Below are 16,650 nucleotides of genomic sequence, written 5' to 3' on the forward strand. Positions count from 1 at the left end.
ATAAAAAGCTTGAGCCATTCCGATTTATTTATTGTTTGTTTCTGTATTCAATTTTCATTGCCTACGTTACGAAACGATATGAAAACATCACCTATATAGTATATAGATGGAGAGTTACGATGATCGCTTGCTGGATTTGAAGATTCAAGTCGTTTAGTAATTTAGTCTTCAAATCCGGTGACCGGTGCATTCATTTGCATTTTGTTTGTTTTTGAACACGAAAAGGAAGGGCAGATATTATTGTCTAAATATGCTAGTCTACTTTTCAGAGGATAATCCTCTCAAATATCCACTCCTTCTCTTTCACTCTCAATCTTTTTCTCTATTTCTTACCGCTCTGGATCGTATTTAAGTTTTCAGGTCAGAAGAATATTAAAAAAAAAACTGATTTTCTCATAGATTAAATTTGATAGCTGAAACACAGTTGATAGAAAATCTGAAAAATCAAGGTTTTTAAGTTGTACTCTCAACACTTTGATGAACATTTCAAAGTGCTAAAGAACCAAAAAATAAATAAAATTATATAATAATAACGAAATCCAGCTACGAAATACAAATAATAACTAATTATATAACGCGCATATATTTCTATTTCTCTTTCTCTCTAACTCGTAACTATATCTCTATCTCTCTCTCTCCCTCCCCCCCTATATATATATATATATATCTATAAATATAATATATTTGACAGATGTGTAAATTATAATAATGATAATAATACAAAAAAAATATGAACGATGACGAAGAGATTGTGTGGAGAATTATTAATAAAAACGAACAAATCAAAATTTTTTTTCTTCTTGATTTAAGAAAACATGCTGTGTTTCTTTATTCCATTCCACCTTTTGCCCGATTTTAAGAACACCAAAAACCCGGCGCATCCACCAAAAAACGTAAGTTATGTTATAAGAAGAATAAGGTAAGACTTGTTAATAAAATTCAACGTAATCTAAATGACTAATACTTAAAACTTACGTCCATTTGCACTTGCGACGAAAACAATAAATAAAAAATATCATCATGTAAGTCGAGACAAATGAATGCAGCATAGTAATTTTCAAGGACGTACTTATTATTTTTTTTTTTTTTCGTAAATAATGGATGAATGAACGAAGCGAATCCAGCGAGTTGCGAAAGGAAACGTATCGATTGGTGTATTGCGTGCGTTAAGTTTTTAAAATAAGCCCACTTCGATCGTCAAAAGCCCGGTTGCTTTCCCACCAATTATTGCGGTAATAAATAATAATAAAACAACAACAAACAAACAAACAAAAAAAAAACAAAAAGAGATCGATTTTTCTTCTTTAGTGCGAAAATAAATTTATTTCTTTCTTTTAATTAAGTGTTCGATAAATTTAATTATCTTTAAGTTAATTCGAATTATTTATTCTGTTTAGGAAAAAGAAAAAAATAATGTAGGTTAAACGTTGATTGTAATTAAATTAAATTAAAGGAATAACAGCATAAATCAGGAATCCCATTTGTATCTGCTCGTTGTGATTATGTGCGTTTTGGGTGAATTTATTGCTCTCTGGTAAAATTTATATTCGACAAAGTTGAAATTTAAATCACTGATAAAAGGCGATCAAAGTAGCAGATGATGGGTGCCCTTAAAAATAATGTAACAAAAAAAAAAACAACAACAACAACTTCGTTCGAAATTTATAGCCATGGTAACCAATTAACGGTTCGTAGTGTTTTTTTCTTCTTTCGTTTGGGTCAATTGGTAGCAATGATTAAATAGGATAAAGTTATTAGTGGGTGGGTGAATCTCTCTCTCTCTCTCTGAAGAGCGAACTCCCTTCAATCACAATGCGATCTGCACGGTTTTACAGTTTGAAACTTTGCCAAAAGGATGCGAAATAGGGGTTGGGAGAAGGAATAAATTATTGTACACAAATCTTCCGGTTTGTTGTACATAGCTTTGGTGGATTTCCCCCGGAAAGTCGTCGCCGCCGCCACCCCCTCTGCCGTATATAATGTATATAAAGGGGTGCGTACGAGAGTTGGCGAGGGAACGCGCCGCCGCCACCGACGAGGCAGGGAGACGTCGCCGTCGTCGTCGTCGCGCAATAAAACCGTTTGGGGAACAGAGCCAAAATAGCGCGATGCCAAAAGTTTTTGTAAAAATCTCTCAATTTTCCCCGCGACGTCGCGTCTCCCCTGAACCTCCCCCGAAAGACGCCGCCGCCACCGAAACTGTTCCATCCCTCCTCCTTCTCCTCATCCTCATCCTCCACCACCATCGACGACGCGCACGTGATTTATCTTGCAGGGTGTTTACCATAAATTAAGTTAGAGTGTTATTACCACATAGATACAGATACAAACTGCCCTGCGTTCCCGAAGACGCCCTCTCATACGTTCCATGCATTTTATACATGCGAAATGAGTTCAAATTCCTATTACATTGCGCGACCAAAGAGAACCCAAAAAAAATATAACGAACCTCCCTCCTTATTCCCATCCGTCGCGACGACGACGACGCTCTTACAACCCCTACACACTTGGCGATGTTCACCCTCTTTAAACACTTACTAATCGTTTCCCGAAGCATCATTACGCGCAAAAAGAAAAACGATGCCATGCAAACGTTATTTCACTCAATTTGTCCGCATTTTCATGCAGCGCGCACGTTCTATACATACGTAAAACTCGAATGCACAGAGCAACGTTTTTCAATTCAAATTTAATACCTGTGGAAGAAATCGTTGCTGAAATACTTTAAAACATTTGTCACGGTCTATTTAATAGTTATATATTATTAACTTGGACGTTTCTTCTGTCTACCGAGAAGAACAATTTCGGAAAAATTTGCGACTGTTTTTCCCGATCAGAAAACATCATTATCGTTCCGCGCGAAAGCTTTTCTTCTCCGTCATTTGATTCCACGTTCAGGAGATTTTCTTTTATTGAAACACACACATTTTTTATCTTTTATTTCCTTCCATCTATAGCGGTCGGTAAATTACCCAAAATGGGGTAAAAATGAATTTTTCTTGGGTAATTTTTCTAATTTCATCTTACCAAACTCAGAGAGCGATTCTCTGACTACTTGTGAAATTACTAACATACCAGAAGAACTTCAAGGTTTGGCAGAGGTAATTCTTGAACTTCCATCCAATATTGTATTCAATTTGAGACCGAAGCAAATCTGTCGTCTTTTTTGGTTGTCAAAGGCTGCAAAGGCTTTCAAAATTGCACATGAGGAGGCGGTAAAAAATTGCAACAACCTACCTTTGTGAACAAGGCTTTTCCACTCTAATGAACATAAAAACGAAAAACAGAAATCGATCAAACGCCGAAGACTGTATATTCAAATTGCTCTTACATCAAAAAGTCCCAATTTTTAAGTGATTATATCAAACATGAAGCAACATCATGTTTCCAAAACCTGAAGGGGGAAAGTTTTCAATTAATTTTTGGTTTGTTCCAATTTAAGAATTTTATTTTGTTTGTCCATTACTATTTGTTACTATTTTCATGTAACTTTTTTTTTATAAATATGTAAATGCAAATTAATTGAATAAATAATGTTTATTTAAAATTTACATTCATTGTTTTCTATTCAGAATAGGGGGGGGGGATAATATCGACTTACGCAATAATATTTTGGGGTAATGGTTAAAAAAGTTCCCCGACCGCTGAATCTATAGATTCTATAGATTTCAATTCATCTGATTAATATTGAAATTGATGAAAACGTGTAAAATTTATGAAACTAGTTAATTTTTTGAAATCGATTGCAAAGTTTCCTATAGAAAATTCATCTGAAAATGACGTAAAGTGCGAATAATGCACACTTTGACGGTTTTCAAGAGAGCAGCACTTGATCAAAAAAAACTAACTCTTATTTTTCTAAACAATACGTTTAAATGTTTCTATTGAGATTTAGAAAATTTTGTTTGTTTGTTTGTTTGTTAATGAAACAATTGAATAAAATTTTGTTACAGGTTACTATAGAAATCGTTGCTACTATATAATTTAAATATTTTCGAAACAAAAGAAAAAAAGGAATGTATCCTTGTATAAGATATGCAAATGAAATTTGGGAAATGAATATTTTCTCTTATTTACAGATTTCCGTCGAAACATTTGCAAGCTTCGCTTCATAAATTTCCACAAAGTCTTTAAACAGTGAGCGTATTTTTTCATTGAAACACACACATTTTTTATCTTTTCCATCGATAGATTTCAATTCATCTGATTAATATTGAAATTGATGAAAACTTGTAAAATTTATGAAACTAGTTAATTTTTTGAAATCGATTGCAAAGTTTCCTATAGAAAATTCATCTGAAAATGACGTAAAGTGCGAATAATGCACACTTTGACGGTTTTCAAGAGAGCAGCACTTGATCAAAAAAAAAACTAACTCTTATTTTTCTAAACAATATGTTTAAATGTTTCTATTAAGATTTCGAAAATTTAGTTTGTTTGTTTGTTTGTTTGTTAATGAAACAATTGAATGAAATTTTGTTACGGGTTACTATAGAAATCGTTGCTACTATATAATTCATCTGAAAATGACGTAAAGTGCGAATTGTTTTGCAGAGCAAGATGTGTAGTCGTAGTAGTAGTGTGTGTTGTTAGGTTGGATTTCTAGCTATTATTTTTCTGGAGCACGGAATCAAGTTGCCCGGAAATAAAGTTAAATTGAGGATCGCGCAACGAAAAAGCGTCTATATCAAATTTAAACTGGAAACTTTCACCGCGCCAACGGTGAAAAATTGCATTGTCGCAGGAATTGATTCAATAAACTTTTCACCTCTCTCCCAACCTCCCTCACTCCATCCACAACAGTTACAGCCGACTACCCTACTTAATACTATATAGTGAACAGCAAAACGAACGAAAAGAGTTGAGGGGAGAAGAGATTTGATTTGTTCTCCTTTGGCAAATGATGAAAGTTATGCGAACTAATCCATCATTCATCCACCCTACCCTATATATAAATATAGAGTACAAGCAAATTGGGGTAGAAAACAATTTTCCATCGTGCAGTATACATTTTAATGGAATTTGAACAGGATGGGACAGGAGGAAATATCATAATCCAATTGTAATGTGGATCGGTTAATAATAAGTACACACAATTCGAGCACAAGTGAATACGACTTGAAACAAATGCGATGATCGATCGAGTGGTGAATTAATACCGGAGAGCCCTAACACTAAATGTCAACGTGCATTATTTAGCGTCGCTTGACATATTACCATATTTCTTTAGCATACATTATGCAAATACTCGTATTCGCTAGAAAGAAAATAAAATAAAAAACCTAATAACCATAGAAAAACCGAATGGAAAGAAAGAAGGAAGGAAACATAGTATGAATTAGTACCAGCGTGACCGCCAACCAAACATTAAATCTTATATTTATTCATATATTATTTTGGAGATTCGAGAGGAGCAAAAAAAAATAATAATGTAGCAATAAATTTGAAACGCGCGCGCGTTTCCAAAACCTAAATATTAATACCAACTTTACGAGGCGAAAGGAATGCAAGCACCAAATTCCACTAATTCCAAAACCATAAACACAATATTTCGTTACTAGGGGGGTTTTCGTTTTGTTTAAAAGTCTCGTAACGCTCGTAAAACAAACAATTCACATACCAGTTTTATTTCGCAATCATTTCAACGGTGTATTAATGCACACGTTTTCAAGAGAGCTACATTTGATAAAAAAAATAATTTATTTTTCTAAACAATTTCTTTAAAGCTTTAAACATATTGTTTCTATTGAGATTTAGAAAATTTTGTTTGTTTGTTTGTTAATGAAACAATTGAATGAAATTTTGTTACGGGTTACTATAGAAATCGTTGCTACTATATAAAATTTAAATATTTTCGAAACGAAAGAAAAAAAGGAATGTATAAGATATGCAAATGAAAGTTGGGAAATGATATTTTCTCTTATTTACAGATTTCCGTCGAAATATTTGCAAAGTTCGCTTCATAAATTTCCACAATGTCTTTAAACAGTGAACGCATTTTTTATTGAAACACACACATTTTTTATCTTTTCCATCGATAGATTTCAATTCATTTGATTAATATTGAAATTGATGAAAACGTGTAAAATTTATGAAACTAGTTAATTTTTTGAAATCGATTGCAAAGTTTCCTATAGAAAATCCATCTGAAAATGACGTAAAGTGCGAATAATTCACACTTTGACGGTTTTCAAGAGAGCAGCACTTGATCAAAAAAAAACTAACTCTTATTTTTCTAAACAATATGTTTAAATGTTTCTATTAAAATTTCGAAAATTTTGTTTGTTTGTTTGTTAATGAAACAATTGAATGAAATTTTGTTACGGGTTACTATAGAAATCGTTGCTACTATAAAATTTAAATATTTTCGAAACGAAAGAAAAAAAAGGAATGAATCCTTGTATAAGATATGCAAATGAAAGTTGGGAAATGATATTTTCTCTTATTTACAGATTTCCGTCGAAACATTCGCAAAGTTCGCTTCATAAATTTCCACAAAGTCTTTAAACAGTGAGCGCATTTTACGGACACGACGATTTTTTAAGATTCAGAATAAATTTCTATAAAATAATAAAAAACAAATAATGTAGTTTCATTGAAAATCGTATTAAAGATGTATGACAACATTTACAAAAATTAATGATTGGATTGGAAATATGTAATTTTCGAAAGAGTAAAAAAAAAAAAACTGTGATCAATAGTGGAAGAACGATTAAAAAGCGATTTTACATGCTGCTGCATACGGAATTATTGTATGCGTACAGCAATAAATATACGGTGATGATTAATGGAACCCTTGAAAATTTTAAAGTTAAATCGACCTCAGCGCTAATGGACTTGACTTTGGAATTCGCAATCATCTTCCTTCAACAATTCTGTTGCACTTCCAGATTGAGATAGATTGCGAATGCATGGAAATGCAAATCGAGTAAGATGATTTCGGCCTTTTAATGGAGAGGAACAATAGTTTTCATTTTCTCATCCACTGAAGTGCCGTCTTCTACTCTTTTTTTCTCTCTCTCTTGAATAGATTTTATTACTTTTGCAATCGATAGAAACTATTAAGAAGTTTCCGAAATGTATGAATGCGGTGGATGTAGAGAGATAGAGAGAAAGAGAGAAGACGGTGTCTCGGGCAAAGTCGACGCCGACGACGACGCCTCGACGACTGGCGTCCGTCCGACATGCATCAATCAAAACACAGCGTGGCGACCACGTGGCTCCGCCGTCGCGACGCCCTCAACCGGCGACATCTCTCATTCAAAAGCCGAAACTATTACAAGCGCAAAGATCAAGTTGTACCGAAAAAGGTCACATCCTTCAAAGTTTGAGACACTGTCCATAGATGTCTCGATCCAAACACAAAATATTGTTAACTATTACATAACAGCTCGAAGATACTACACTAATTTTCTATAGCTGCGTATCTAAATCAACAATTACAAAAACATTTTAAGAAATTTCATGTAATTCAATGATTTTCAACTAAGACATGAAAAAAAATAATTATCTAACAGGAGATGAAATGTATTCAGAGCAATTCAATATTTAATTTTTGAATGAGTGTTACGAAATGAGATGGATTAAGGGAGAAGGAATGAAAGTTAAATCGTTCGTGAGGGACGCCTGAAAGTCTGCCCCCGATTCTGAATCGACCACACTTCTCCAGCACTGAAAGACAAAACAAATAAGAAAATGCAAAAAGTGTGCATGTGCACTTCGCGAGTTTACACTTTGGCCCAAGTGTACATTTTTTCAGTACGAAATTATCCTGAAATCGTAACGACAGTTGCGTAATCTGTAACGACATCGAGTCAGATAGAAACCGAGAGGCAAACTAATCAGTGCAGATAAATTACATAATTAAAAAGCTTGACGTTCTTGTACACTTGCCATAATCGTCTATAATTTGCAAACGATTTTCAAGCAGCAAAAATTGCAACGAGAACGATTCTGGTATTATAAAAGCGGTTTGAATAATTTAAACAGGAATGCGCGCGTTCGATAGACCTTTTCGTTTTTGGGTCAAATCGATAGTAAAAAAAAGGGCTTAATCTAATTTAGATATTCTCTTTGTTAAAGCACATTATCTTTATCAAATTTTCACAGAAAAAAAATAAAAAACAACAGTAATTACTTAATTGTTAATCCTATTTCGACATCACAATTAATTTAAAAATTAAATCAATAACAACAAAAAAAATAATATATAAGAATCAATAAATAATTGTGAATAATCGTATTTTAAAAGCACGTGAAATTTTAATAAATTAAGAATTTGCAGGTAAACAATTTTTCAATAAATCAGCTACAAATCAATAATTTTTGGATTTCGTTTTTGGGTCAAATCGATACTAAAAAAAAAAGGGCTTAATCTAATTTAGATATTCTCTTTGTTAAAGCACATTTTCTTTATCAAATTTTCACAGAAAAAAACAAATAAACAACAGTAATTATTTAATTGTTAATTAATCCTATTTCGACATCACAATTCATTTAAAAATTAAAGCAATAACAACAAATCAATAAATAATCGTGAATAATCGTACTTTAAAAGCACTTGAAATTTTAATAAATTAAGAATTTGCAGGTAAACAATTTTGCAATAAATCAGCTACAAATCAATAATTTTTGGATTTAACAAACAAAAAAATAATGTTGATTGCAATTTGCAATAAATAAACAGCTTATTAAATTAAATCATATAAAAAAAAATCAATGAAATCGTTTACAAATAAGTGCTTTCAAGCAATTACGTTTCTATTCACTAACAAAAAAAAAAGCGATGGAAATGGGATATGTGTGTTAAATATAATAAAAAAAAAGAGAAAAGTGGAAAATTGAAAATTGAAAATGCGAGGCGAATGTTAATTGCATTTCCTTTTTGCAAACAAAATGGAAAAAAAAGAAATAATCGAGTTTCGCAAGAGGCTTAATCACATTTCTAAATTACTTTATAAAAAAAAAACGAAATACTTGTACTTATACTACTAATTTTAGTTAAAAATGTTGTTTGTAAATGTTAAATTTTAGTTGTTTTTGTGAAATGGAACTGGGTTATTCGATGTGAATTATGCACCCTCTTCCACTCTTTCGCCTATCATAAAGGCATGGAACTAGCAGACAAATTCATTCTTATTCTTCTCCGAGCTAGGAATAAATTAGTCACGAACCGACGACATCGATTTCTGTGAGCATTCTTAAAATTGACGAGGGCACAACAAACCCGACAGTAGTTCCATGCCCCCAAAAACCGAGCGACGTAGAGACGAAAAGAATAAGGATTTGCTCTTGTTTGTTGCGGATACAAAGGAGAGAGATTTTTTCGGGGGTTGCAGGTGTGCAACTCGAGAGAGATAGAGAGTGAGTGATTGAGTGAATGAGAGAGAACAATGAAGATGATGATCATGTTTGGGTCAGAAACCAAACCGTGCGCACCGCGACGAGAAAATCCCATATACACATTGTTATATATGGAGGATATGTGAAGGAAAAAGGGGGATCGGGTCGCGTCCCCCCCGTCGGAAAACTCGGTGGCTTCAATCACACGAAAACCTTTCCGATTCGCACACTCGTGCACCGACCGCAGTGCCAGCAAGTGCCAGTGCCACCAGCAGCAGCAGCAGCAGCAGCAGTAGTAGTGATCCTCGCGACACGACCACGCGAGAGAGTCCTTCCTTCGTCTCTATACAAGGAACAACTTCTGCAGATGAGGAAAGCCGCCTAATTCATGTGCAGCTGAAGACAACCACAGCATACATTACAATACACGTGAGAAACATTTATTTTCGGCATGATTCGACCAAAACATTGCATAATATTTATGCGTACGCGTTTCGGCACTCAAAAATTGCCACAATCAACTAACTGATAAACAGATACAATCAATCAAAACAAAACGACGCGCTTCACTACTAAATTCACTTATTATTATTAATAAATTACAAAGAATAATGAAACTCTTATATTTGAATTGCAAACTTGTTGCTGCATTTGATTTGTAATAATTTTTGCTAGAACACAAAACCAATATTTAAATTGTTACAATTATTTCAACTCAGTTTTGTCGATGGAGAAGAAAATGCAACTGCAAATAGAGGATAGTAGACGCTCGTGCAAATTACGTTTGCGCAATGTATCCTTGTTGCAAATTTGAATCTCGATTCGAAAGGCGCAACACAAGAAAATCCAACGATACGTTTCAAAATTCCCACATCGACCTCAAACAAACTTTCTGCATTTCCAGCCTCAACAATTTGCAACAGCTGCAAAAATCTGCATATTGCAAACGCAAACATTTATTATTATTTTTTTTACAAACGTTCAACAATTATAAATATTTAAGTTTTAGTATTTAAATATTTATTTTTGCAACTTAATTTGAAATTAAATTATTAAAAATGTCCAAAGTTCAATTACAATTAAAAATATTGAGGAAAGTGCAAAAAAAAAACAAACGATACTTTTATTATTCTTTTACAAACGTTGAACAATTATAAATATTTAAGTTTTAGTATTTAAATATTTTTTTTTGCAACTTAATTTGAAAAAATCATATTTGAAATTAAATTATTAAAAATGTCCAAAGTTCAATTACAATTAAAAATATTGAGGAAAGTGCAAAAAAAAAACAAACGATACTTTTATTATTCTTTTACAAACGTTGAACAATTATAAATATTTAAGTTTTAGTATTTAAATATTTTTTTTGCAAATTAATTTGAAATTAAATTATTAAAAATGTCCAAAGTTCAATTACAATTAAAAATATCGAGGAAAGTGCAAAAAAAAAAACAAACGATACTTAAACTGAACACTTGATGAAAGTTAAAGTTCGTATGTGTTTTATATTGACACAAACAATTGTTTTCCGTTTACACCTGGAGAGTGCAGAAAAAACAAAACAAAAGCATAACAAACGGCCGCCTTTTGTTTCTACACACTCGAGGTGCGTACGGTAAACATTTGCTATATCTATCAAATTGTTGATCGCCCTTTAAACATTTGCACATGCGATCGCAGTTTTATTCCATTAGTTCTCCCATCTGCCCTTCAAAATCACAAACGATGTCAGGGATTAACAGAGAATGTTCATTATTTCTGTAAATAACACAATTAAATCGTTTCTATTATAACAAATTTGCAAAAAAAAATAAAAACAATTTAATTAATAAATCAAACCGTAATTAAATAACAATAACAGCAATTACAGAAAATACACGAAATAAAAAAAATTACTTAAAAAAAGTGATTGTTTTGTAAGCAAAATATTTTGCTTAGTTCGAAATGTATTTAGTTTTCGGGCATGTGAGCTAAGAGGTTTGCTAGTGTATATATTTAAATTGAGTAGGTGAATAAACTTTGCAGCAGCCAAAAAAAAAATAATAATCGCGAAACACTTAAATAAATATTCACGTAATTCCCAAGCAGAAGCGGAAAACAAACAACTGTCACGAAAGAAAACAAAAGAAACAAATTGTGACTCGATCACTACATTCAAAATGCACGTAAAGTTAAGGATCAGGCATTATTATTTGTCCAATCCAATTATACAAAATGTAATAAGTGCAGTAGAACCTGTTTTTGTGCGGTCCTTTTTTATGCGATTGTTTTGTAACACTTTCTCATATGTAAAGCCTGCTCAAACGATTCTGTAAGTCGATTTTGACGAATTTATCAAAATAAGATGCGAGTTTTCTTAATTTTGAAAATTTATCCATATGTACAATGAGAAATGAAGTATTTCCATGTGCAATTTAATTTAAGTAAAGTTTTGACGTATTTTTAAGTGCAAAGTTTCTGTAATGTATTATACAAAGTTATTTGTTTATATGTAAGAATTTATGGAACATTCGATTTTTTTTTGTGCGATTTCTTTTATGCGGTCCCTATCTACCGCACAAAAAAAAAGGTTTTACTCTAGATGAAAATTTCGCTTGCGATTGATGAAATATTCAAGTAGTAAATGCTTTATAAGTTCAAATTATCTTTCATTTCTCAATGTATAAATTCGTTTATAAGAAAAATTTACATTCATGTCGAGTATTAATATTGTCATTAAGCATTAATTATGAGCGCATTCCGGTTTTTACTGAAAGTATTGTACATTAAGAAGTAATTACACACTCATTGAAAAATTCCATAAAATTATAAACAAAACATACAATTTTCACTGAAAAAAAAAATGCTGATAAACTAGCAATAATTGTTGTAAACATTTTGTTATTTAATTAATAACAATTCGTATTGTACAAGTAATAGAAATTCGGACTACAGACAAACTTTCGTGTACTTAATGCAACAGCAACAACAACTTCCTTATCCATTGATTTAATTATAACACTTTTTCTCATAAAGTTTCTCTTATCCGCAATAAAACATCAAGTGCGTTTTTTTTTTTTTTGGTAATTGATTTCTTTCTCTTCTCTCTTCAATTTCTTGACACACCTGAAACGACAGACCTGACACATTTTCACGCTCGCGAAAGCGAGAGATCATCTCTTATCAAAATCGATTAAATTTTTGACCTTTCCTTTCACGTTTTCGTTTTTTTAGAAAGCTCAACAAAAAAAATATTGTCTGCACGCGAAATAAATATGTTGTTAACTTCAATTGGAATAATTGAAAGCACGCAATTTTATTAATTAAAAAAAAAAATGCGAATACTTGTGAATGAGTAAACTGGAAGTTCCCCGAGGATACGCTCTAAGTCCTAAGTTTTAAAAATCGACGAAAAAATAGATTTAAAAGTGGAGCAACTGTTAACTAACTATTGTTTAGTGTTTATTTATGAATCGAGTGGCGTTCAACACTATTTTCGTGCACAATGAATGAGGTCATTCGATTCAGTTTTGATTAAGACCACTTGAATAATTAAAATTTGGACGCGCGCACACACACAAACACGAAATAGCAAGTCTTACATATTCAAAAATTAATTGTTGGTTGTAGAGAACAACAGTTACGATTCAAACGATTACGTATTGGAATCCCAATGATGATTGTATATTTGAGAGTCGGCTGTTTTCAAGGAGACGATCACCGCGATTTTCGAGGCAAAGGTCGAGGACGTAACTGCCGATCAATTTTTCAGGACATCCAATTTCCGTGCATACGAAAGTCCTCGTTTCGAAGGAGCAAACAAGTGTTATAATCCAAAGTCCGACCGCTGTATTATAGATTTCACCTGCTCGAAGACTTATTTATAGTTAAAATTGTACATTTAGTTTATTATATCTAATTCAATATTTTCATCAACAATTTAAGTTTTTCTATTAACAATCAATTAAGTCTCTTTACATTACCTAAGTATACGTATTTTCACAAAATTTTCTCATTGAATTTGTTTAAATATCGCATTTTTTTTTATCTAAAATATTTCATAATAATTCCCCAAAAAAAAAGTAACAACGAGATTTGTTACAAATTGCAACGAAATATCTGTTTCATCAACGTTCGTTTACTGCAACTATCGCTTTTACAATTAATCAAATTCAAATACATCACAATAAGGACAACAAAACTATATATTCAATTGTTTTTGGTTTCTTTTTACAGGTGGTGTGGAGGAGTGCGTTTTCAAAGAGACCTGCAAATCCGAACATCGACAATGGATCCAATCAGGTGAGTTTTCGAACAAAAAAAATAAACAATAACAAATGAATAAATAATGAAAATGTAATCGAAGAAGTGGTATTAATGAATCACGATTGATCGATTTGTGTACACTTTAGCCCGCAGACGTTCAGCAACAAACGAAACAAAAAAACACTTCAGTATTAATAAACATTCAATCTAGACATCGAAAACAAAAATTAAAACGAACAATGAAACAAACAAATTAGAATTTTAAAGTAAATTTATCAAATCTTATTATAATTAAAAAAATTGACAAAAAATAATTTTTAGTCAAAGTAAATATTCTTAATTAAAATTTTAAATTGTTAGAAAATTGTAATTATTCATTAATTAACAAAAAAAAAACTACTTTTTTTTTGTGTGTGTGTTTGTAAATTTACGAAACTTATCGATGAACCTTGGATAAAGGACGAACGCTTCGTGCATTTCACGGCGCTTCTTCCAAACGACCTTCCATCACGAAACTCCAACTGATATCGTAAACAAAAACAAAACTCCGAAACAAAAAAAAAACATCGAAACAATTGCTCAAGTTTTTTTTTGTTTGTTTGTTTGTTTGTAAATTTATTATTTCTTTGTTTGCTGCTGTTGTGTAATGCGAGCGTTAGCTTAGTTTAATGTTTCCTTTGCGATAAAAAAAAACTTGCAGCGTGCGTTACATTCGCAATAAAAAACGAACGTAATCTATAAATAAAATAACGTAATTCAAAGAAATTGAAATCAATTTTACATAATTATTTAATCGAAATTAATTTCATAACTTTTTTTTGGTAAACTCACTTCAAAGTGAAACTATTTTTATCATTATCAATTTTTTTTTACGAAAATTCAAATATTTTGTAATTGATGATGTCCTACAGTCAAGTCAATTTACTTCCAATAAACATGCCTCAAAAGTAATTAACCGTTTGACAATATCAGTAAAAACAAGCTAATTTCAAGCAATAAGTAATTATACCTTTCATTTTTTTTCTCTAATTATAAGCTAGTATTTTTATAGATTGTATAAACAAACAACAACTAAGCGGGACAAAACGAAGTCACTTGATCGGTGGCAATCGCAAGCCCGACTATATCAAAATCCCGACTGTATCGAAATCCCGATAGTGTCTTTTATTATTATAAATTTCTACAATAACATTTTTATGGTAGTCGGGATTTCGATATAGTCAGGATTTCGATAGACGGGATTTCGATATAGTCGGGATTTTGATTGTCGGGATTATGTTTGTCGGGATTTTGACATAGTCGAGATTTCAAACATCGGGACTTTAATACAGTCGGGATTTCGATAGACTAGATTTCGGTTGTTGGGCTTGCGATTGCCCCACTTAATAGTGACCAAATTTTAGAATATTAAATAAAAAAAAGTATAGTTCGATGTGAGACATTTCTATAAAAAAAAAAAACGGATATGCTCTGGCCTTGGAATCTACTCATAATCTGTTCGGGCAATGATTGCAAAATCTTTGCATTCATGAAAATCACGAAACGAAATCTCGTAGTAGAAGGAATTCGCACTTCAAATCCTTATCAAATACACACACACACACACTTATGTACTAAGCAGCAACAATACTCACAACTTATCGTGTGACACATCATTTTCATTTCAATAAACTTGTTAAATATTGTATTTTAACATTGTTCGTTTTATTTATTTTTTTTGTTATCGAGAGATTTAACAAAACACTCCAAAAATAAATCATTCTGTTATTGTCATGTACATTTGTCAACATATCTCTAATGCTATTCTCTTTTTCTTTTGTATGATTTCAGTGCCAGCTGCTACAGCCTTCAGTAAGTATCATCATCATCAACATCAATTAATTTTGATCTCAATTAAAAAAAAACATTCCACGCTTCGAGATTTGAAACTATTTAGTAGTAGTCAATAGATTCATTAGAGCAATCTTTTTAATTGATAACTATTTGTTGCATAACACCATTTGCTTCCATTTATCGCCAACTACGTGCATCAGAGATAAAACTGAATCAATTTAATTATAATAATTAATTAGCGAAATGCACACGCGGATCGATACTTTTAGTACATACGAATTGTAGCAAAATTTCCGAGAAAATTCATTTTTAACGTGAATTTTGGTAACAAATTGCAAGTTAGCAAAGGCGACTCGTGTACAAATTGGAACTCGCTGTATTACTTATGGGATGCCCTGCAACTAATATCGATTATCGCATGGGCAGACCAGATTTACGTGTGTGCAACGAGCAATGAATCCGGCCGAACGTCGTCGTCTCACAGCACAAACAATCACGCAATTATATAACAGAAGTTCTACAAGTAGTAAAGATTATCAACTATTCCATTTGATTAAACATTTCAAACACAAATAATGAAATGATAAAAATTCACATATTCTATATAATGTTTAGAAACACTGTTGCTATTTTTAATAATTATTTCGTAAGCAGAATTTAATCAAATTATATTTAATAGAAGAAAAAAAAAACAACAATTATTAATGATGATATTTCAGTGAAACTAAATATTTTCAGCGATTCGCGAAACTGTGGAATTTTCAGAAACGAATTTACGTGGAAGAACGGTGAACAACGTTTCCGTTGTAATTGATTTTCACCCGTTTAATTCAAAGCGAATTAGTTGGAAAATTTTAATCAAATTGAAATGATAAAAATTCACATATTCTATATAATGTTTAGAAACACTGTTGTTTTTTTTAATAAGTATTTCGTAAGCTGAATTTAATCAAATTATATTTAATAGAATTTTTTTTTTTAATAATTATTTCGTAAGCAGAATTTAATCAAATTATATTTAATAGAAGAAAAAAAAAAACAACAATTATTAATGATGATATTTCAGTGAAACTAAATATTTTCAGCGTTTCGCGAAACTGTGCAATTTTCAGAATCGAATTTACGTAGAAGAACGGTGAACAACATTTCCGTTATAATTTATTTTCACCCGTTTAATTCAAAGCGAATTAGTTGGAAAATTTTAATCAAATTTTATATTTACCATTTAAA

General features: G+C 31.7%; 1 protein-coding gene across 1 annotated transcript in view; it reads left to right on the forward strand.

Annotated features, from left to right (window-relative positions):
• Positions 1-9,511: 9,511 nt before the first annotated feature.
• Positions 9,512-16,650, forward strand: part of LOC108566628 (facilitated trehalose transporter Tret1-like) — a 12,441-nt gene continuing 5,302 nt past the window's right edge. The window contains exons 1-3 of the mRNA XM_017926617.1: positions 9,512-9,771; positions 13,558-13,623; positions 15,418-15,438. Coding sequence (XP_017782106.1) covers positions 13,610-13,623; positions 15,418-15,438 — 35 coding nt within the window. The 5' untranslated portion in view covers positions 9,512-9,771; positions 13,558-13,609. The remainder of the gene's footprint in view (positions 9,772-13,557; positions 13,624-15,417; positions 15,439-16,650) is intronic.

The sequence above is a fragment of the Nicrophorus vespilloides genome, unplaced genomic scaffold (genome assembly GCF_001412225.1).
Source record: "Nicrophorus vespilloides isolate i.1.1-1 unplaced genomic scaffold, Nicve_v1.0, whole genome shotgun sequence".
In the NCBI taxonomy this organism is placed as follows: Eukaryota; Metazoa; Arthropoda; class Insecta; order Coleoptera; family Silphidae; genus Nicrophorus; species Nicrophorus vespilloides.